The sequence below is a fragment of the Tetrao urogallus genome (assembly GCF_951394365.1).
Source record: "Tetrao urogallus genome assembly, chromosome: 2".
NCBI lineage: Eukaryota > Metazoa > Chordata > Aves > Galliformes > Phasianidae > Tetrao > Tetrao urogallus.
Genome location: NC_136814.1, coordinates 57,853,011 through 57,877,513, shown reverse-complemented (window position 1 = coordinate 57,877,513; position 24,503 = coordinate 57,853,011). Strand labels below are relative to the sequence as shown.

Genomic DNA, 24,503 nt, shown 5'->3' with positions numbered 1-24,503 from the left:
CTTTATGACAATTCCAGAAGCCTCACAGGAGGGCTACGTGTGTATAAGCACTTCAGATCAAGGCATCTGTAGACTAAATAAAAGGTTTAAGCAGAAAACACTAGTACTCAAAGCATTTAAGCAGATAAAATGACCCAAACCTTACCTCGAACAATAAGTTGAGCGAAATTTGACACTCCAGAACCTCTCTCTGATTGAGTTACACAACGGTATAAATCCTGGTCAGTTTTTGTCACCTCTTGCAACTTAAAGGTAGCAGCAAATCTTCTGTGATTTATATTTTTAGTCTGAGCAACTGGTATGTCTTCCCCATTTCTTCTCTGAAATAAAAAAAGAGAAACCAAAGCAGAGATATCTTGTATGAATATAATAAGCATTTATCATTGTCATCATACAGTAAGTACATTAAAAAAAAAACCCACAATAAGAAATGTGATCACCCTATGGCGTGATTTTTGTGATACAAGAACTCTGAATCAAATTTGGGGATAAAAAACACAGTCAGGCTTTTACAAGACTGACTGTGCCATACACAGTTGCCATTGCTGGGACTCCCATAGGACAGTCCAGGAGCAGCAGTTGTATTCCCAATAAAAATCATTCAACTTAAAAATAAATTATAATAGATACAATGGATTTATTGTAAATAATACTAATTTAAACAAATCCAGCATTAAGGATTTCACTTGTTTTCAATACTCCTTTTCATCAAGCAGCCAACATTTCCTTTCTAATGCTAACTTTTATCTGTCCAAATTCAATACATTCTAAAATTGTACCTCTGTTACACTAAGCACCACCTACCTACGTAGAATTAGTTGAAATAAAAAGAGAAGGAAAGAAAAGTCTTAAATGGGAAGATGTATACCTATTTTAAAAGCAGTTATTAAGAAAAAAAAAGCATAGCTATCACAAGTCACCAAAAAAAACTAATCTGTCTGGAGCTGCAGGAAGGAGGACAAGTCAGAAAGTAGAATTAGTTTCAGCTCATAAATAGTTATTCTTATCTCCACTCACACAATATACTTCATTCCTATTTTAATCAAAAAACAGATACTCTATGAAAAACTAGCGTTTGGAAAAAAAAAAAAAAAAAAAAAAAGGAAAAAAACAACAACAACACTAACAGAAACTCACACCAACCGAATAAACTTCTCCCTGCCATGAATCAACTGCGTGGATTTCCAGCTCAGGACACATTTTCTGAAGGCACAGCTTTGCTCAGTCACCAGAAAGACATTGTAATTCCCTTTGTAGCTACACTGCCTGCTTTGTCCAATACACAACACAAAGAAGACCTCTGCTCATGTTTTTTAGCTCTAATTGACTCCTGGAATGAGAATCTTACTAAGGTCTTAAACTCTGAGCTTGCTGTCTAATGCAAGAAGCAAGACTGCTGAGCAATAGAGTTTAATAACCCAACAGCCCATGCAAAGGGGAGAAATAGGAAACAGGTTAATGCTGCTCATATATACACACCAGGCTTTGTCACAGACAAGAGTTCTCTGTAACATTCAGACACTTCATTTCACATCTACCACTTGCAATCTTAGCATGAGTTAGTCACTCCCTACAAAGCTTTGCTGCAGATTAGCCAGGGGTTCAGCACTGTTTCAAACCAGCTAACAAGTACTTACTTTCAGCAGCAGTATGTTTCAAAAAGATCTACGTTAGGCTCTGTCACCTTTCTTGTAGCAGACACAAAGGACCCATCCCCTGCTTCAATGAAGTTAAAACATTCGTTTACATGAATATTTCAGCCACTGGTATTCTGCCAGAAACACTGTGCTGTCACCTGCATCAACAGCAGGTGATGGGGTTTATTGGGGTGACTTTCCCTCAGATCATCAGGAGAGGAACCCCTGCCAGCTCACCCCACCACTCTCCCTTCTGCTAGGCCAGAAGGGGCCAGCAGCCACCACAGTGCTTGGCCCAGTCCAGGTCATGCTAAGCCAGTGGGGCAGGAGCAGGCTCAGCAAGACAGAAAATGTGCACCCTGATCTCCACAGGGAGATGGATCATGAGCTGCTCCCAAAAGGCTCTCACACAGTTCCTGCCTTAGTCAAAGTCCCTGTCCTGTAATCTTCCAGACTCTGATTAATACATGGATGCTGCCAGAAGAGCTGTTCACAAGGCATCTGCTTCCTGTGAGAAGGATTAAGGAAGCCTGCTGAGGCTCACAAGGAGTACTGTCTTCCTGTCAGAAAGGCCTTGCTGAACCTCAAGAATCAATGAAATTATTAAATCCCAATATCAAGCAAACAAAGGGTAATGTTAAAGGCTTTATTTGAGCATGCTTAAGCTACAGCAAAACAATTTTGCAGGAGATGCACCTCCCACTCCATGGAGTAGGAAAGCCATACTTAAAGCAAGATTCTCTTCTAACTTTTCTCCCTCAGTTTCGACCAGGGGCTTAAACAAGCCACCACTCAAGCTCTCTGCAAATGTTGATCTGTAATGAAATGCTACAGATGAAACAAGTATAATAAGCAAACTCATAGCAATGTTTCCTCTCCAGCTCAGCTGTGCCCCCCACAGTGCATGCTTTCCCCAGTGCAGCATGTGGGCAGCAAGCCAGAGGATACCAGGCTGTCCTGGAAAACACAGACCAGCCATGCAATTGTTAAAATGACCAAGCGGGATATAATGAACAAAAGGCTTATCTTATTGTTAAATATGATGTGATACTAAAGTTGACAGCAACCCGTGTAATGCAATAATTCTTGCTCTTGTAAAGGGATAAATAAACATCAGAGACAGTTTTCTAAAATTAAGGACTCCCTGCGATAAGTCCAGTGCTTTCAATTTCAATGCCACATGCAGCCTGCAGCAGAGAAGCCCATCACAAAGGTTAATATGTAAAATTATTTACCCTCCAAAGCTCCAAACTTGCTTACTTCAGCTAGTCTGCATGCTTCATGTTAGAGAAGTAAAAGTGAACAGGGCTACTATTTAAAGTTAATTTTAGAGCAATTAATCAAAATGATATTTAATGAGCTTTACAGTTCTGCTCCAACAACAGAACCTAGGATTTATTTTTTTCATTTACATCAATGATTTCTGACTACTTAATCTTACAAGTCTCAGAGTAGTTGCTCAAATTGCTCTGCATTAGGATTTGTTTCTTGGGAATTCAATGGTACAATTACATCTTCAAAGTCAATTTTCATGTACAGCTTACCCATTAAAATGTTTTTCAGTCATTAAAACCATGAGAAATTCAAACAGTAGAGAGTTCTCACTTAAAAACAGATGTTAAAGAAAATACTTGCATTTATTTCCCCGTGCGTGTCCCTTACACCAGCAAACCATTAACCAGTCAGAGTTCAGATACACTGCCACGATCTCTTAATTAAATTCTTCTTTTTAATGTCAGAGCAATATTACTCATTTTAAAGGAGAGGAAAGAAAGGCAGCAGCACTCTCCGCTTATTAGAAGGCTTCTGGTACATACTGTTTCAATTTATGTCCTGCTCATACTGCACAGAGCTTGAAAACACTGCTCAATTAGGTTTTAAAAATTCAATTTAAAATTAATGTGGAGTTATACTAATAGGTAATGGCTGTACCCTGTGTGATTCTTGGTTCCTCCAGCTCCTTGCTGTCTGATTTGATAACCCTGAATTGTTCATTTAGGAGAGGTCAGCAGCAGTCAGCTCTTCTCGTTTGCTGGAAATAACTCTGGGCCTCACCAAGAACTACAGTCTATGAACACTCGAATAAAATGAAACATAAGCAAGTGGAAAAGCCTTCTTCCTTTCAACATTCCAGACATTTAAATCTATGATGTTAAATTAGACTCTATAACTTCACGCTTATTTTCAATTTGATAGTAACATTTTTTTTTAAGTTATTTTCAAGTAATGAAATGAGAGTATATATTTATTTAAAATAAGTCAACAATGAAGGCTATGCAGCTTAAAAACAGTCACAAGCAAACAATTAGGAGAGGCCTTAAAATTTCTCACTTCTACCTCATGAAAGAATTTAAATGTTTAATTAATATGAAATGATATTTTACTGAGTCTTCCAGAATGGGACCAGAAATATCCTAAACTTAACATCATACTCAATTGGCACAATTAAGGTACATCGCTAAATTTTCTAATACAAACTTAAAACTTAGTTCACTTTTTTAACTTGAGAGATAAGATTAAGTCTTCTTGTTTGTTTAATTTTTTTTTTTTTTTTTTTGGGTTGTGTCTGTGTGTTTTGTTTTTAAACATTGATAAGATATCAATACATTTCTGTGCTGAAATTTCCTCTGAATTCTCTTGAACTCTTTTTTTTCATAACAGTGATTTTTATCAGCCTGGACAGCTCAACCTTACACATCTCGGTCCCCTTCTCAGTGTAAACATCTTAACCTAAGTCCACTACACTGCTAACAACTACAGTCAATCCTGTTTGCTTTCTCGGCTCTCAGCTGGACCCTGGTATGCCTCCAGAGATCAGAAGATGTCAACACCAAGGCTGCAGTGACACACACATCGCTTCAGCAGCAGTGCCCACCACAGCACACTCACTCATGCTTGAAAATACATTGTCTCCCATCTTATCATCATCAAGGAATCCATGATCTAATTCACTGTGTGGCCACGGAGAGCAGGCAGGATCTGTGCAGGGTGCAAGAGGAGAGCTCAAGCAACTCCATCCCCAAGTAAGAAATCAGAACTTCACCAGAGAAGAATTCCCCCAGCACCAGGGGAGTTACACTGAGATGCCTAGAGGAAAAGGGAATTTGTAAAGGATATAGTGACATTACACTTTTCCTGTGTGCTTTTACTCATTGTGTACAGGCAAAAATATATTGCAGTGGGTTGTTTGCTTGTTTGTTTTGCAGAAGAAAAAAAAAAAGGTCGAATGAGGATAGCTTCAGTGTAGCAAGAACAGATGATGTCAAAAAACATTTCGGTAAAAATGAAATAATATAAGGGGGAGAAAAACTAACCCAAGTTACCATACTTTTAAAATTTTACTTACATGCAGCTTGTCAGGCAGTTTTTGACACACAGAGTGTATACTTTAACAACATTTAGAATAAAATTTAAAAATACAGAAAAAAAATTAAAAATATATTTGTTTTGATTTTGAGTTTGTGTCTTGAGATTTTCAAATTAAATAAACATACTGCAAATAACAAAGTATGCAACTACTTTATCACAGGGTAGAGCACCTACAATAGAGCAAGTGATCAAGAAAGCAGTATTCATTTATCACAGTTGTATTCTATCCCCAAATACACGATTTTAGATAAACAAATAAATAAATTTGTATTTTTAGGTAGAACAAGAACTGGAACTATTGCTTAAATTATATGCCCAGATAGTCCTACCTTTCTCTTCGTATGCAATTAGATGAAGTAGCTTTTTCTTTTCTGTCAGTTTGCTTTTCAAAGAAAGCATGCGGTTATGGGTCGTTTCTTTTTTTTCTCCTTTAAGTAGGAAACTAATGTAATCAGCTTTAAGCTGGCTGTTCTCCCCAAATACATGACAAAACAGACTAAAAGAGCTTCCCATGCACTACACACACATGGGAAAAGCTTTTCCCATGCACACATACTAAAAATTTTGGGGAAAGTGAGAGTTGAATTCTACATTGCAGTGCCACTTAGAAGAATACAAAATTACTTCACATATTTTAGTTGCATGTACTTCTGTTAACCAAACTTGTCCACTTAGAGGTAGCTCAATTTCCCTCCCACTGCACTGAAATTCCTATGGAAGAAACAAACTGTTAGCAAGAAATCGTCTAAATGAGAATCATCTGGTATCTTCAGAAGTGGGAATCCTAGCCTGTATTAAAATCTACCAGAGAAGGAACAGCAAAATACATTCTACAGTGTCTCTGACCATCCAAATACAGAAATGAAAACCATGCCTGCTTTTAACACCCCTTATTTTGAATTTATCTAACACAAGCCACAAAAAAATACATTTTAAAAACAATGCTTTTCAGAAAGCTACAGTACTCTAGTTACAGAACTGCAGCACTTTCATTTTTATCATTACTTTTTTTTTTTTTAAATCACAAAAACACCAAATCTGGGCACAATGACTAAAGACCAATAGCACCTTGAGCAGAGCATACCTAACTGCACCATTCAACCTGCAGATCTAAAAAAATAATCTGATTTTGCAAAAGAAAAAAGAAAAAAGAAAAACCCACACACTACCAGGACCAAAATAAGACAGGATACCTCATCACATGCTTCTTAGCAGATGACTTTACTCTTTTCCAAAAGGAAATAAGTATAGCAGTATTTATGTATATGCACACATACATAAAGATGTTGTATATACAAGTGTGTGTGTGTGTGTGTGTGTGTGTGTGTGTATACCACTCCCCATAATTATTTTATTGAAAGACAAATTTTTATCATTCTATAAATCTCATAGCTATTTGAGCAAACTGTTGCTTGGAGTACAAAGGTACCTATTGCACTTCGCACCTCAGAGGAGAGGATCTAAATGCATGGACTAAGGAGCAAAGCTCACAGGACCAGGTAATATTTACTGTCACAAATTTACCTGTGTTTCAAGCAGATGCTGATGCTCTATAGTCAGTTGCTTCCCAGCAGGCCAGAGGCTGGGGCAGCCTCACAGCAGCATCCCAGCAGTCCTCTGCCCCTCCTGGGGCCCCAGCAAAACCCTGGCTTCAGCTGCTCTGCAGGGCCAGCAGGCCTGACCCACAGACTTCAGTTCAACAGCAGAATTGTCAAACATGACAGTTGACTAAGAACAAAAATGAGACCAAAAGTCTCCATCACAGTTCCATAGTTGAAACCGTACGGGTGCTAAAAAGGCATCCAGAAAACACTTTTTCTCAGTTTCCCTTAGGCCACACCAAAGAAAAAGCAAAACAAAGTTTCTTGATTATTTAGAGCTTACTCAGCTTCCCTTAACTTTCAGGGATTGTAAAATCTGTGAGAACCAACAAGAAACATTCTTCCAGTGTCATAAAAACAGGGAGCAAAGCCTCCAAACACTCAACTACAGCTGAATGTTTTATGCCCAAGGACCAAGGCCCACTCTCAAAACACTACTGCTGGCTAATGATCCATGCCTTCAACTTCTGGACACTGCGAGATTAAAGGAACTGCATAGCACAGATCCCTTCCCAACAGGAATTACTGTCCTTTCATAAAACACAATAGTCATCAATGCTGCATCCCCCTCAGCCCTCTGCTAGGGACACAGGTTTGCAAAAACACTCTCCAGTTTAAAATCCTGCCATGCTGAATTGGTTCTACAGAATGAATGGCCTTAAGGCATCATCAGAGGATACCATCTGTACGTGCTCAGTCCAAATTTGCTTTTAAGTGCCCACACATACACTATACAGCAGTGAAAACCCCTGAAAGACAAAGTTGAACACCAAATCACACTCTGTGGCAACGAACACTGCAACCCAAGAACCTAGCAAAAATGGCATTATAGGCTATGGCAACTTCCTTAAAAACAGGACTGTGATGCGGTTGAGCCGAACTGCCATGCAGATGGTCTTTCATCATCCAGTAACAGTTGGTATTGCTGGGAGGTCAGCCCCATGCCATTGTTGTTCCAGCAATTTGCATTTTATTTTCCATAATGCTTCCTAATTTCACATTTTCAGTTATTACTTTCAGGCAATTGCTTTAATTATCTGTTATTCCGCAAGGAACGACATACTTCTCTGGTGGTGAGAGGGTCTGGATCAGATCTGTTCATGCTGACGAGTCTCTTCAGGGGCAAAAGCAGGATTGCCTTGCCAGCCCTGGCAGCCCAAGTGGGGTGGCCTCTTGCCAGCACCCACAGCCCCTGATGACAGATTGGCCCACTCGCCACGGCTCCAATGACAATCTGCACAGGATTATCAGGCACACATTAAACTTTTAAACACGTGCACTACCCCTCTGAATTTCAGATTCACCAGAGCAAATGGTATCACTGAAGACCGTGGCAAAACACATCCGTCTGCAAAGCCAGAAGAATCCGCTTTCCCTAATCCAATGCTATGTTAATGCAGAGCTCAGCGATGATGGATGGACTCATTAGTGCCGCTGTTATCACCATCTGAACCAGGTGCCAAGACATATGGTTTAACAGATGTTTGAGCAAAAAGCTCAATTCTCTGTACTGTGCAAGTGTCCAGTTAAACTGGACATTGATAAGACACTGAAAATCATACTGGGCTTATGAGAATCACAATTGTTCCCAGCTCAGGAAGCAGTTAAATACAGCTTGATTATGCAAAAAACCCTATTGCTCTCATATCCCAATCAGATCCACCAAACAAATGCTGAACAATATGTACACTGCTTTCTAGTCTTTGTGTCCCAAAGTGTTATTTACACTGTTCAGACAATTCTATTTCTGTACTTTCTCAGTAAAGGAACAAAGCTTAAAATCATGGAAGCTTTCCTCATACTAAAAAATCATATGGGTAAAAAGACCCTCTTCAATGTCTCCATTTTAATGTTTGTATTGTTCTCCGAGTGCTGTTCTCACATATATTTAATGCTTAACATGTACCCATCATAAAACAGTATCCATGTGTAAAAGTGGTAAAAGTGACTCTTGTTTTCTCACCTAGCTCCACTGGAATGCGTGGCATTTGACATACACCAAAAAAAAAGAGCAGCCATATTTATACTAATATTGATACAAATTCAACAAATCAATATGGATAAAGCAGCAAGGTGCATCCAATGTTAACAAAAGAAACATTCATTCTTCAAGTGTCTTTCTCATGAAAGACAATTCATACACTTAAAAAAATAGAAGATCAGCAGAAGCACGCAACAACTGATCAGTCTATTACTTGTTCTGTTGCATCTTTTCAGCTGACACACACACACACATATTTATGTTCTCAGAGGAAATTTTCAACAAGTACTACTGTTAACTTATAAGATGAAGCACATAATAACATAACAGGCAGGAATGCCAGATTACTGTGCTGGGTTTAGGGATTCATCTGATAATCCAAATGCTTCAGTGTTTTCATGTGGTACCAATTTGAAGTTGTTTGTGCATGACATACCACACTGGAAATTGTAAGAGAAGGTAAAATAAATAAACAAAAAGAGGAAAAAAACCCTACAGTACTACATTCAGAAGTTGATGGTAGACAAAAACATAATGCACTAAGACCAAATGCATTCCAAAAAGAAAATCAACACTTAAAAAAAAAAAAAAAGAAAAAAGAAAAAAGAAAAAAAAAAAAAAAAGGACTTTGAAATTCTTTCAGAATTTGTCAATAATTATAGGTTATAAAGAAAACACCTTCAGCTTGTAGCCATAACAGACTGGATACTAGATTACTGAAAAGGTGAGCACTGCACTTCTGTCCTGCTCTCATACCCAGTATTTACCTTGCCAGGAAAGGTATGTTTTAGATCATCTTGTTCAACCAGTTAAATCTCTTTACCTGCTCAAATATTTGCTTCACATTAACAAAGTTGAAATTTTTAACGACTTATGTTACCTTCACTGCTTATCTTTCAATGCCAGAGCCCTGCCTGTCCCCAGCTTTGGTCCAGTGGGGTTGCAAAACGCAGGGGTTGGTAGATAGGGTTGTGAAAGAGGACAGGAGACAAGATATAATCTAAAAATAAACAAACTAGCAAAACCTACATTAGTGAAAGTCAGAAGAAGTTCAATGTTAATTCATAGTAACCTGAAATTCTTACAGTTACGCTCTTATAGAAGATGAAGATGATGAAAAGACCATTATAAACACTCAAAAAACAATCCAATGAAATATGTTGCGTCTATTTTCATCTATTTCTATTTTCAGTTACATAAAGGTATGTGCACTTCATTTATAGTTACAAAGAAAAACATGGAAATATGGGAGCACACAGATCATTTGTGTAACATCAGTGGTTTTTCCCCACTGGAAAATTAAAGTTTATACAGGTCATTAACAATGAGACAATCTACAATGAGATCTACTCTCAGGTTGTTAGAATCCTTCTCTCTTCCTTGCTCCCAACCAAATATCCCATCTGCTGGCACAGTTTATATAGTTAGGTAATTCAGACATGAATCAAGCTAAAAATGAAACAAAACGTGCACGCAGCACCATCACCCTTACAAACCAAACTCCAAAATCCATCTTGCTCTCAATAACAGCAGCAATAATTTATATCTGGGGACAAATTTTTTTTCTGCCAGATCAGTTTCCTCATCTAACTCAATGGAAAGGTGAGTAAAAGCTCCATACTTCAGAAGAGTTGAGGAGGGAGAAGCTGAGATTGCTGCATCTCAGTGCAGCTGAATTGCACTCAGAGACAGCGCTACAGAAAAGAAAGCAGGGACGCTGCTTCCCCCCGCTCTGTCTCTCTCCTGAATTTACTTCAGCCCGTGGCTGCAGAGGGCTGGGAAAGCCAGTGTGCAGTAGTAGATTCCGTAATGGAATTTGTGCCTGCACAACTCTATTATTTCAATGCAAGCAAATGTTATCTTAGATCATTTCAGATACAAAAAGTCCCAGATCGTACCTTAGATCTTTACTTATCAAAGACTGTTTTAATAGCAATCCGTATGCTACTTTTTCTTCTTTTTTTGTTTTTAATTTTTTCCTTTTACTAAGGAAATATCTTTTCTCTTTCAATAAGGACATGACCAAAAGCTATTTTTTCCAATAGAACATACATGAAAAATGTCTCTTTTTTTTTTTTTCCTTCTCATGTCAGTTTTTGTTCTTACGAGAAAAATACATTCTTGGAATGTTTCAGCTCAGGGCTCTCAAAAACAATTACTTAGGCATTTTATTTGATCTGCTTGCTCTTCCTTGCTGGCTATTCACCCTTTACGAATCTCTGGTTTGGTCAAAGGCTAACGTGAATCTCTTTCAAGTCATACACTTTAGTCTCATGAGGTCCCTATATTATATTCACCCTGTGTTTTAAGTATGAGGTGAGCAAAACAATTCACTATTAGCTGAGCAAAACAGCTGTAACATCTATTTAAGGATGAATTCAGAGGTAGGAAAGTTCATGACTTGCACTTATGTCAGGAAGGTAAGATGAAGTGTTGGAATAATGAGAGAGGAGGGAAAAAATATGGGTCACCTTTAAGTTGGTGAAAAATTGGGATTACTTAAGGGAAAACAAGAAGGGGAATGTAAGTCTCAGCATATGAATTTAGTAGCGAAGTGTCTTGAAGAATATCAAAGCACTTCATAAACACAAGCAGAGTTATCTGAATGTCAAAGACACCTTATCTTTTACACTGTGAGAAGAATACCACATCTGTGATCCCCACACAAAAAACCACCCATGAAGTACTCAAAGGGACAAAATACATGTTTTCTGAGTTGTCTGGCGGATAACTGGCCTTCTCAAGGGAGTACAAGTTAGCACGTATAATCTGTCAGTTATCTGACCCAGAGGACCAAGTGATGAAGAAGATTTCCAGCTGGCAGTCCCTGTCAGCCCTTTCTGGCCAATTACCCACTGAAGGCAGTGCTTCATATTTGTTCTTGCATGTACCTTTTGTTATGCTCCTGCCTTTGGTATAGTAACCAAGCTCAATTTCAGTTTGTGTGCTTTATGTGATCTATTTGGCAAGCCTCTGAAACTGTACTCCACTTCCCAATGAAGAAATTTTATATGTGCTCAGTTTAAACAAGTTACTACCCAAAGACATGGAATACCACATCATTCCGATTGATAAGATACCTGTTCAATAAATGCAATACACTTACTGCTAGATTTTTGTCACATTTTAAAATGTTGCAGCATATTTGTCTGGCAATACATTCAGTGTATCATATTTTTATAATCTCATACTCCTATTAAAAATATTCTCTTTTACATTTGAAGTTTAACACATGCCTATATGCAACTGCTACTGAAGTTTTGTCATCCCACATTCTATTAAAAGAAAATCAAACAGATTGAAGTAACTGATTATAGTTCATTTCAAGAGCACAACACTTTACAAAAAAATAGATACTTTAAAATTCTGATTATAGTTAATTTCAAAGTACAATCATTGCCAAAAACTTTGAAATTCTGAAAGTATATAGAAATTCCCTATTTTTAAGAGAACGAGTTGTAAAATGCATATTAAGAAATGACTCTAAAGCAGTGCCAGTGCTTAAGGTTTAAACATACACATACGGGTATCATGTGGTAAAATTCAGTTTTTAAAGAAACAAGTGTGAACCTTTGCAATCTTTCTACTTGGTGGTCTTAATTTTAAGTCTTTCAAGACCATTCACACAAACCGCAAAGAAAAGTTTTCATTTTAAAATTGAGAATATGTACTTATATGTACTTGATGGCAATAAATGGAGCTGATTTACAGGTAGAGAAAAATCAAAACGCCTTAAAGAACAACCTTCCTCTATTGGCCATAAAAAAAAAGTCCCAATCCAAGCTTTTTAACACTACAAAATTGATTACCAGTTTCACCATTTAAACAATATAGCATCTTATTTAAACTAAATGTTTCACATGCAAAAGAAAAAAAGACTTAAGAATTCAAATATTTCCCTTCCAGAAAGCATTTTGTCCTTTGGGCAAATAGACTTAGATGAGTTGGCCTTACCTGGAGCCATAACTTGTTATTCACTGCATCTCTCCCTGTAGCAATGCACTGAAATGTAGCATTCTGCCCTGCATTGACCTCTACATCCCCCAGCCTCAAGAAATGTGGAGATTTATCTGCAGAGTTGGAAGAAAAAAAAAGTACAAATAATGCTTATTACTAGAAAAGGTGCCATTACATTGTCTCTGCAAAGATGCGTATTATAAAAACCTATAGCTAGAAAACACAAAGAAAATGATTTGTTTCATCTCAGCTCCAGAAGAATGTTTTCAGTCATTTCCCTTCTCTCCTTTTCATTCTATACATGAGCTCTAATAAAGTATTTTAAGAATCAAAGCCCAGAAAAGAAGATCAAATGCTAGAGTGTCAGTAGCACATTACAAAAATTATCCTTACGAATTTCATTTGTACGAAGTCTGTCATACTGGGAAAAAGCCAATTAGAAGGATACTGTTCAAGTAAAAAAAAATAGGCATTATCTAGATAATTTGCAATGTAACTTTGAGCTCCATACTTCTACTAAATGAAATCATTTTTGCTGTTGAGCATAATATTTCAATATTCAGGCAAATTATTTCCTTCTGTGACAAAACCCCCAGGAAAGCTCCGTGGCACAACCACCTGAAGGATTTATTAGACATAAGAAATCTGACAGACATATTTGAGGAATGGCTATATTACACAGCTCTCGCCCATTCCTTTCTCAAAAGCTACCAATGACAGCAGTAGCAGAGCTGTTATTTCTTTGTGCTTAGTTAAAAAAGAAAACTAAGAAACACCAGAAAAACCTCTCAGGAAAAAAGTCCAGCAAATCAGAATGAAAAAATGTTTAAAGATCAGTACAGAAAACAGCTTATCTGAAAAGTGTAAGATTTTGATTATCTTCTGTCATGCCTGCACCAAAGTGCATTTTAGCAATTAGAAAATAAATGAAAAGAAAAAAGAAAAACAAAGAAGCAAGGGACAGTACAAAGCCAGATACTGAAGCTGCAAAGAGTTTTGCTGAGTACTGAGATCAGATGGCTGGGCTGACAGAAATATAAAGAGGTAAACTACACAAACACCCCTTTACGCTTGGTAACCTATAAGAGTCGTAACAGTTGTGGGTGGAAGAAAACAAGATGCGAGGTTGCCACTGCAACCATCTTTTAAAAATTTTGTAGGAAGGTTGCTGTGATGTGATCTTTTCAGAAAGTAATTAAATTAACAGCCATGAGGTGCACTACAGTGAAATTAAATTTGAGAAAGGGAGCATCTAGAAGATCAGAAAAGTAGAATAGAACCAAAGTAACAAAAAAAACAACATCTAAGAGTGGTGTCACAAATGCACAGTAATCACTTCTTCCTCACAGTGTTTACTTGAACGATGCCTGAATTAACACAATTTGTGTTTGAAGTGTATAGTTTTACCCAGGTAGGCAGAAAAAGGCAAATGTAAATGCCTGAATTCTGTTCACATAATAAACCATAGCAAGAGACCTGTCTTCAATAGTTCAATAGCTAGAAGCCATTTATAAAACAAAAACAAAAAAAAGAGGGCATGAAATCTGGAAAGCTATATGTTGTATTTCTGTAATCAGTAGATATACATATTAACAAAAGACAGCTTAAGACACTGAGCATTTCTGCTTTTATATTCATGCAATACTTCTGCTAGACAAAGATTTCACCCAGGTAAATCACTTGCAACACTACATTTTACCCTGGAAGCTACAACACAAATGCTATTGAAAGAACAAAGAATATCAGTGATGAAAACTCAGCAGGCCACAGCAATATCAAATAAGTCCTGAAAAGACAGAGAAAAATGCAGCTCTTAATCATTACTTACCACAAGGGTAACTCAGAACCTGGATGTCATCAATGGCAATGTAGCCATTTCTCCCATCTGAGACTTCGGCTTCAAATATTACCTGTCAAAATGAAAGAAAAAATGTTTACAACATTCATTTCTGCAGAATTCCCACAGCAGCAGGCGTGTTGATATAAGACACATTGCCTTTTTCATTTAGCTGAGGTTCCTACAAGGCTTGATGACTGAATGGAATATTTATCACCTAATGGATTGCAGTTCCATTCTTTTCATATACATCACTTGCTTTGGATTCGCTGCTTATGGCACAACAGAAAAGCAAGTTTATTATCTCAATTAGTGGCATACTGTTTTCAATTCACTAAATGCATAAACATGATTCAATTCTGAAAAAAAAACCAACAACCACTATTACTTTCAGACAGGTTCAACATCACAGCATAAAACTGAACAAGAATTTTAACATTTGTATTCCCATTGAGAGTCTTGCTGTTGCCTATATTCTTTGTAACGTGCAGTGTAATTGTACAGGAAAATATGCAGCAGCACAGAAATAAAGTGGCACTGCCCAGTGGCAATGAAAAGAGATATAGGAGATTTATGCAGTAGCCACTACATTCTTTATTTCTTGCAAAGCAATAGAAAAATTGCAGGGCATGAAACAAAAATGCAATAATGTCTTCACATCTAACATCTTGTCCCACTTCAAACATGAAGTAACAAGGAAAAAGTGTTCTCAGAACATTCGAGGAGAGAGCTGTTCCCTACAGATGTACCAACATAACATCACACAGTCTAGAATAAACTGACAAACTGGCAGAAAAGTAGAGGATAATGAAAGGAAAGCATATAGAAATAAAAAAGAAAGTATGAAGCAGGAATGCTTAAACTAAGTATGTTGTTCCAAAAGTAATGCCTTCTATTTATTTCCATGGAAACTACAAGAGCTACAAGGAGCAAACACACTATCTGATCAAGCAAATTCTCAGCTACCAAACACTATTTTTCAACATAGTTATGACCCACTAAGTTTGCATTTTCACTAGCAATGAACAAGAGCCTGCATGCTGCACTCTTAGAAATCTGCATGAGTAGAGGTGAGCAACTGTTCCACAGCTGCTATTATGGTGTCATTGCTAGGAAAATATTGCTCATGAAGTCCATCTTTCATTGGCCAGAACAGATGGAAGTCAGAAGGCACCAAATCCAGACTATACGGTGGGTATGGTAGGATAGTCTAGTCAAGATTGGCAACACGCTTCAAGGTCTTCAAGTCAGTATGGGGCCTGCCATTACTGTGCTGCAAGAGAAAGGCTGTCTTCATCTATGCACTGAAAGTTTGAGTCTTCAGCTTAGTCACTGTTGGCAATGCAGTGTCCAGAGTTGATGGTTTGTCCCTGTTCCAGAAAATCCAGAAGGATCACTGCTGTCCTATCCCAAAGGACACTACACATTCCTTTACCCACAAAGAGATGCATCTTGACCTTTTTCTCTGATGTGTAATTCATGTCACCGCTTCACAGACTACCATTTTGACTCTGGCTCCTAGTGATGACGCATGGTCTCATCACTGCTAATGATGCAATCCAAGATAATGTCATTTCAGTCTTGTATTGGTTCAGTAGGTCCTTACAAACTTTGTATACAGTGTTCTTTCTTTCCTGTGTGAGTATTTACGGGACACACCTGGTGCAAACTCTGCAATATTCCAGTGTTGCCACCATTGATTCCAATGCATTGAAGTCAGTATTCAGCTCCATACACAGTATCCTGGTTGTTATCTGAAGATGAGCTGACCTAGATGCCTTCCAGTTCATGATGTGACAGCTATGCATGGCCATCCAGAATGTCCTTTGTCTTTTGCATTGCTTTCCTTGCTGCTCAAATGTGCCACCTACTGCCTCACTGTGTTCACATTCTCATAAACATTCAAGAAGTGTCAGTGGATTCCATCCCTTGTTCTCTGAGACAATACAAGGGAGGAAGACTGATAACCCAACGTTCCAGGTAGGTGAGGGGGAATGCAAGACCTATCAAGGACCTTTCTTAAAGATTTCAATTAGAGAACTATTTGACAGCACCTTGCAGCTCCTCTGGCTTTCTTCAGGGAGCTGGCACTTGTCACTTGTAAGGACATCAACGCCAATTTTTTTAATTCCCTAACAACTACATTTACAGCAGTTTGTCTTTTTGTTGTTTTAAAAGGTTATGTGGTGTGAAGACAAGCAGACATCTCAGTAAGAAATAATGCTAAATTTAAAGCCCTTCCAAATGACCAATTTTTTTACAATACAATTCTATCACATGCATAAACAAACTTGTTTCCCAAAAAATGTAAGTTGAGAACTTTGACAATTGGTGTTAAATCCAGTGGCCTAAATTTACATCTAACTTCAAACCGGGTTGTTATTCATTTGAAAACAGTTTTGACTCACTACCAGAGAACCTTGCCCTCATATGCATCCCTCCTCTGTGCATTGATAGCTTCCTGGGAGTCCAGGGGGAAACAATTGCCCTTACTTGGGATACAGGTGGGAATTTATGGGTTTTTTCATTTGTTTGTTTCTTTTGCTTTTTTTTTCCTATAGACTGAATATAGTAAAAGGTGCAGTACAGTTATAAAAGTCTCACTGAGCTTTAATTTGATAACATCTGCTCATGTTCAAAAAGGGAAATGAAGAAAAAGAATTGCTTATATAGATGAAGACAGCAAGTCTTTAAAACACTGAGAAACTGGACCAGAAACAGAGTTTTTCCTCACGCATACACACAACACATGAGAAAAAAACCAGACTGTTCAGTTATTCCTTTCACCAGATAAAGTTTATCCTAATAAAACACCGTTGCATTCAGAGTGAATTCTGCATTTTACTTCAATGGCTTTTTAGTTTATAATCCAAGAAGGAATGTCTTAAACACCTGTATTTAGCTGAAAAGTAATTCAGACTATCACAGAATCACAGACTGCACAACTGCAAATGTCCTTTCACTTATCACAATTTAATTGCATGTTCATCTAGTGCATTTCTGAGACACGCTTGCTTCCTTTAACGGGGAGAACAGAGTTTCCTGGGGGATGAATCAGGCTTGCACACAATAGTTCTGGAGACAGTTATCCTGTCTCGTTTGTTACAAGAGTGAATGCAATGAAAAACAACAGGAAATGCTGAATAGCTCAGGTAATTCAAATGCTCAGGGGAATTACATTTCATCCTGGATTCTTTTATACAGTTACTATGTAGTGCTCAAATGGTTACTTACTTCTCCAAATAAAACTTCTCTTGTTTACACAGTACTTGAATTTAGATAAAAATGAATTAAACAACAAATGAAATGTCAAAATTCCCTGAACGGGGGATGTTCCTATGTCTTTAACCATCCCCAATGCACTTCTTGTCCATATATTTGTCCATTCTGCCCCTAAAACCACATAAACTTTCAACATACACAGTATAATCTGGGAAAACCTATAAGCTTACTACTCACAGCATTAAAAAAAATCTACTAGTCTGTCACATACTTGACTTCCTTTAATGACCAAATCAGTGACAAATTGAACCCAAACATCCTGCTATATTATGCACAACTTTAAAGACCTCTATTATATGCTCCAAGGTAATTTTGTTTCAACTTTGATGAGTCCCAGATTATTCAGTCAATCCTGTATAGAAAGCATTCCCCTTTCTTTGATTGTCCTTGTCATCCTTCTTTGAACCTCTTTCTAACAGTATTATACTCTTTGAAGATAATGAGAGCAGAGATTGCACACAGTAATCAAGACGTACAAATCCATGACTCATCCATAACAGAATTACCTAATTTATAATGAACTTCATTCTTAACCATTCCTAAAACTTCATCTGCTACCTTTGACCATCACTGGGATTAAAGTTGATGTTATTGTGAACCTCAGGATCTTGCTGCAGATTGCTAATGGTAAACATAGAATTTATCATTCCATTCATGAGATTCAGATTTTATGCAGTGTGCATTATTTTCTCTCTCTTTATCTACACTAAAACGTGCCTGCCATTTTATTTCCCAGTTACTCACAGCTGGTGATTTTGTGATGGTCATCCTGTAGGTCCTCACAATTAGACATTGTCCTTGCTATTCTAAAGAAGCTTTCATATGCAAACTTCTGTCTCTGTTGTCTCTCTATCCTGGTCATTTATAAATGGATTGAAAGAAACAAATCTCTGTAGGATTCCTCTGCAATGGCTTTTTCTGGGGATACGGACAATTTATGTATTTTTTTTCTCTTTTACACAATTATCTATTTATGAAATTATCTTTATTCTCATAGAATAGTTTTACTACAAAATTCTGTAGAGGAACCTAGTTAAAAGCCTTTTGGAAGCCAGTATCAATAATACCACCATTACCTATATGCTTGCTGACTTAAAGGGACCCAAAGCTGAAACTTAAGCTGATGTCGTCTTAAGTGTATGATGCGCAACGCAGAGCAAAAAAAGCCAGCAGATTCTAGTTGTCTCATGTCAGGTACTACAAAATATCACATAGTTCACTTTCACATCCCAGTTCTAAAACAGTGATATGACAATCACCCTTCACCTAGTTTTAATACACAAACACATATTTCAGAAAGACTTAAAATGCTCAGCAGTATTTGAATACAATGCAGGAAGCAGTAACTTCTGTAGCTGTGATGCCCAAAGGCGAGGGTGGAATCTAGTTGCTGAAGTTGAATGTTTAAGGACTACACAAATGTTCCACTCCTACACGGCCCTAACACTGCATCCTATAAGCTTGCATTTGCTGGAATACACTAAATATTATAAGGAATGGACTTGTCAGATTTTAACTCTTAGCATGATTAATTTAGGTATCCTTACTATTAGCTCATTTAACTCACTGATCCAAATATACATTCTCAAAGTATATCTAGTGAATTATGTACAAAAAATAACCAGGGAATAGAGAGAACTCCGTAGACCAAAGTTTAAAAAGAATATAGGAAAGTTTCTCTCCAGTGCATGTTTTACATCAAACATCTTTGTGAGGAAAACAGGATATAATGAAAGATTTCCATTAAAAAAAAATCTGACACTGGCACACAACTCAATTGGAATGTACTCCTATTTGTACGTGTAACTCAGCCTGTTGCCATCTACCAGGAAAACAGAAAATACTTCTTCCACTCCCTAGAAAGCCCATTACCTCTTGGGCTATTTTGTAATACTAAATAAATAAATAAATAAACAAATAAATAAATATGTTTAAAAAAAAAAAAAAAAAGTAACCATTCTTTCTCTACTTCTTGGCTCACATACTTATATATCAGAAAACATTCAGAAGTAATTTTCACATCCTTGGGTTCGGCATTTTAATATTCCATTTTTTGTTTTATCTGATGACTATCTTTAGAATACAACCAGATTTTGTAAAAGCTGATTTCTTGATGTAAACCAGAAACATCTGCAGAGTATTTCTGCAGTTTGCAGACTTGCCTTGTCCATTCTCCATTTGATTATTTCTGATCACTTACACTATATGATATACTATACTTATACTGTGCTTCTGATACTGATGAATGCTTGAATGTCTCAAAGGATTTAAGGCAATCTTGTCATACAAAAGGAACAAACATCACACATCAATTAGATAAAGTCAGCCTTGAAAACATCTTACTTAAAATAGAAAGTCAGCCATTCATTGGCTATTTTTTCCTCCTTAGCCCCTTAAAATGATCTTAAGAATAATTTAAGATTGAAATAGACAAAAAACATTTAGATCTTGCAATTTCCAAAGTGCATTCAGCTTGCAATACATTTTTAATTCAGCCATAGGAAGCCTTTCTATTAACTAAATTATCTGAAATTAGACTTGTAAATAGACTAATTCCAATGCTTGGTAACAAATTGCATTAGAGAGCTATATGTAAACAGAAGGTATCGTTTGTGATAGCAGTACAAAACAAATCAACCAACAACAAAAATAATGAGCCAGTGATCTTCAAATACAGTACACAGTGACTTGAATATTTGTGCCTTTTCTACAATACTCCAGCATGCACAATCTTGATAGTATTTGTGTTGACATATTTTTGGAACCTCTCACATCTTTTCTATTCAAGTATGAGTAAAACAAATGAAGAAATGAGTTAGAATGAAATTGAACAGCAGAATTATAACGTCAGTCTTTCATAAACATATCAAATGCAAACATTTCAACAATTTTTTTTGTATATACTTTTCTTCCTTGTTTAATCATAATTTTTGAAAAAGCACAAAAGTGACTTCAACTATGTAACTTAATATTTATAACTGGTTAAGATTAAACAATACTGTTTTGTTTTATACTAAAATAGTTTTCCACAGATGAAAACCATGAAAGGAAAGAAAATATATACACAAAATGACAAAAAAAAAAAAAAAAAAACCAACAATCAACAAACCCTATTTGTTTAAAAGCTTCTATCTAATGATTTGCAATTCAAAAGAAATTAAAAAACTAAAGTGGGGACTTCACTTAAAAAAAATACTATCACATTACAAAAGAAATACTTAATGAAGGGCAGCTGAAAATAAGAAGAGACAGCAAAATAATTTTTTACTTGACATAACCAAAATTATGTTGACATAATAAAAAGCATTTCCCCTGTGAAAGTTATAGATAATTTTGCTGAACTAATTTAGAAATCATGAAAACATAATTACTTCCATTTGAATGCTTAAATAATGCTGTGAGGCAGCCTTGGCTGCTGACAGGGCCCAGGAGAATTTCCAGCACTGTAACTCAAACACAAGTGAAAATCTTGGGATCTAAATCGTGATAAGTCGGCTAGCATCCTATTGTTGGTTGGATTTTTAATTTTTTTGTTTTTGTTTTTGTTTGTTTTTGTTTTTTTTGTTCTCAATATCAAACCTTCTGAGATCGAAGGAAAAAGTTAAGGCTATCTTCTCCCTAGCAACCTTACCAGCAGAGCTGGTCTGCAATTGCTTATGAATTCTTCAGCCATCTCAGTGTCATCCACAGGGACAGCCAACTCCTCTAATCCCCAAACACATATTTAAGGTCCAGGAAATGCTGAGAAGCCTATACTTTCACAGTTCCATCTGGTGACAAACTCCCTGTCAGGAGGATCATTGGGTATTCTTTCGGAATTCATTACTCATAAATGAGCTAGCTACTATATTCAATCCTAGGAACAGCCCTAAAATTGTCTCTTTATACATAAGTGAGAACCATAGGGAAGCTGTGGTTAAGTTCTTAATGATTTAGGTTTAAACATACTGATAATGCTGCAGGACATTTTGACTGTTTAGCCATGGGAAACAAAACCTGTGGTAGCACTGCAAAACATAACATTTACATACCAAAATTGTTACAGTCACAGTAACAGACACTAGCTAAGAACTGATATGAATTATTGAGTATTTATTACTACCATAGATCTAAACTTTAAGTAAACACTTTCCATCAGGACAGCAGCAATCCTTACTACAACAGAAATGCAGTAGTACAAGTCCAGCATGATGCCACTGTTCTTTGCTGAGACTGGATAAATCAGTCCTTTTGCACAATGACCAGTGGTAATTTCCTATCATGTGGGGCAAAAATAAAATAGGTTTACATATTTAAATATAAATATATTTGTAAATTCATATACATGTGTATGCATGCACATACATATACACATACTTATCACTAATATGCTCTCAGATCATATATACCCCTAGCCAAAATAAAGACACATTTGAATACACTCAACTCAGTAATGAGAAGCATTACACCTTGAAGCAATATGTGTATCATATAGATCATTAAAATTCCCAGTTTCTAAACCATGAGATGTTTTCCCTATTCAATTAAAATAAAATGACAGCATCTTGGAGTTAGTCTTTGATGAACAACACAAAAGAAGACAGCATGACAGAATTAAATCAGCAGATAAAATTCATTGGTTTCTGTTGTATCCCATATATTGCTTTCTAAAAGAACTTTTTTCCACTACATATCAAACATCAACAACAAAAAAGCTAAAATTGCTTATTTTCAGAACAGCTATGAAAACAATTTGAAGCACCTATGCAGAGTGTGAAATCCATATCCATGCATTTGCTTGCTCCAGACAAAGACACTGTTCAAAACTACTTTCCAATTCCAGCAACTACCAATCAATGTGCTGATTGGTACGTACCTTCCTTTCCTTTCCCACTCCTCTATAATACAACTCAAATGAACTACAACTGAAGCTATCACTCTCTCTCACTTTCTCCAAAAGTGTTCATACTCAGCCTATTTGAAGAAGAGCCTTCCCAAAAAGAAATTGAAGTGTAGAAATGCACACTGAAAAGGTATGTTTTAGAATGAGGTCACTCTTGCAAGAGGACAATTCACAGCAGAGTGCATGTGAATAGAAATGTTTTTCAGAAAGAATGGAATAAAAATAGTACCTAGCTTATTTCACAGACAAATGTTCAGGAGAAAAAAAAAAAAGAGGCTTGATCATAAGTTTTTGCTGATATCAGTAGAGAGAACAACTGCAAGCAAAACTGTCCTAAATTACAACGGTTGCTTAGGTTTCCTCTAAGATGAGGAAAGACTATGCTACTCCCTTAGTTTGGGTCATCGTGAACAGAGGGTAGTATAATGACAAAAAGCCTTAAGGCAGGAAAGCTAGCACCAAAACGTATTCTAATACAAGTGGAGGACTATCTATCAGGCACAGCTTAACATATATATAATAAATGTAGATCAAATAGCACTAAGAAAAGAAACTCAATTAAAAAAAGTAACTCACCCAAAATAATGGATGCTTTATATTGAACTGTCCTGTGGAAATACTCACTGCATTAGCAGCAGCCTATAATACAAATATATAATATATATAATATAATAATGTAATACAAAGAGTGCTAGTTTCAGGAGAAGAAATTACACTGATGTTCTCTACAAAAAAAAAAAAAAAATACTTACAGATACAACCACAATGTTTAAACCCCTAATTCTGTATATAATCTTACTTAATCTTCTATATGTTTGCGCTAATTGATGCTGGACAAACACAGAAGACAGCCATCTGTACAAACAGCTTATGCCTGAAGACACAGGAGGGATGACACTGGCACTTTGTTACTCTCAGTTTTGCAAAATATCCACTAAGCTGAACTGAATGTGACAATGGATATCAAGGGCAAGAAGATAGACTTCTGTAGGTATATAAGGAGCACAAGTTAGACTAGGGAAAATGTAGGCCTGCTGCTGAATGTGACAATGGCTCTGATGTCCCAGGACCAAGGCTAGTAAGACTGGCCTTCAGAAATCCAAAGACCCTGAGATCAAGAGGGAAAGTCCAGAGCAAGGAAGAACATACCCCAGGCGAAAGAGAATCAGGTCATAGAATACCCCCCCCCCCCCCAAAAAAAAAAAGGAAATATATAAGCCCATGAACACTCACAGATGCACCTATGAGCGCTGAGGATAGCATCACTGAAAGGCAACTCTGAATTACATTTGAATGGCAGAAGTGCCTGAGCACCATTTGCTGGAAACCAACTGCAGAAAGCAACTTTCTAGAAAAGAACATGGCAGATGTGCAGGTGATCAAATGCTAGAACAAGCTGCACAGAGGGACCGTGAAGTCTCCTCCCTGGAGACCTCCAAAACCATGCTTGCACAAGGTCCTGGGTAACCTGCTCTGTCTCTAGAACATAACATATTGAAAAACCTAGAGAAGAAAGAGCATAAACCAATTTATATTTCTGTCTACATCAAATAATATCCGTTTAATAACTAACATGCCATAGACACACTATGGTATTTTAAATTTACATACTTGGGACCAAGTTTTGATGGCTTTGCCTTTAGCAAGGCTACCAGTGTGATCAAAGAGAAAGACCTTGAAAAGGCTCCTAGGTAAACCAGGCCTGCCAGACCTCCAGATGCTCACATTTCATTGGAATAAATCTTTTTAGAAATTATATTTTATTTATCAAAATATTTGACCAGTAACACTGAAACCACTTAAACTGCCACTTTTAACACTAACACACACTATAACATGCCTTGATTAATGAAAGGTCTGTGAAATCAGGAAGAGGAACATTAGTCAGAAATAATACAGATGCTGTTTACCCCACTAGTGACTAAGGCCAACTTCCTATATTAACTTGGAATGGATT

The 24,503-nt window shown here is 36.8% G+C and overlaps 1 protein-coding gene across 1 annotated transcript in view; it reads right to left on the bottom strand.

Moving 5' to 3' along the window:
* Positions 1-24,503, bottom strand: part of PTPRK (protein tyrosine phosphatase receptor type K) — a gene marked incomplete at both ends in the record, with an annotated part of 369,996 nt that overhangs the window by 168,612 nt on the left and 176,881 nt on the right. Inside the window, 3 exons of the mRNA XM_079550348.1 lie at positions 146-320; positions 12,543-12,658; positions 14,374-14,455. Coding sequence (XP_079406474.1) covers positions 146-320; positions 12,543-12,658; positions 14,374-14,455 — 373 coding nt within the window. The remainder of the gene's footprint in view (positions 1-145; positions 321-12,542; positions 12,659-14,373; positions 14,456-24,503) is intronic.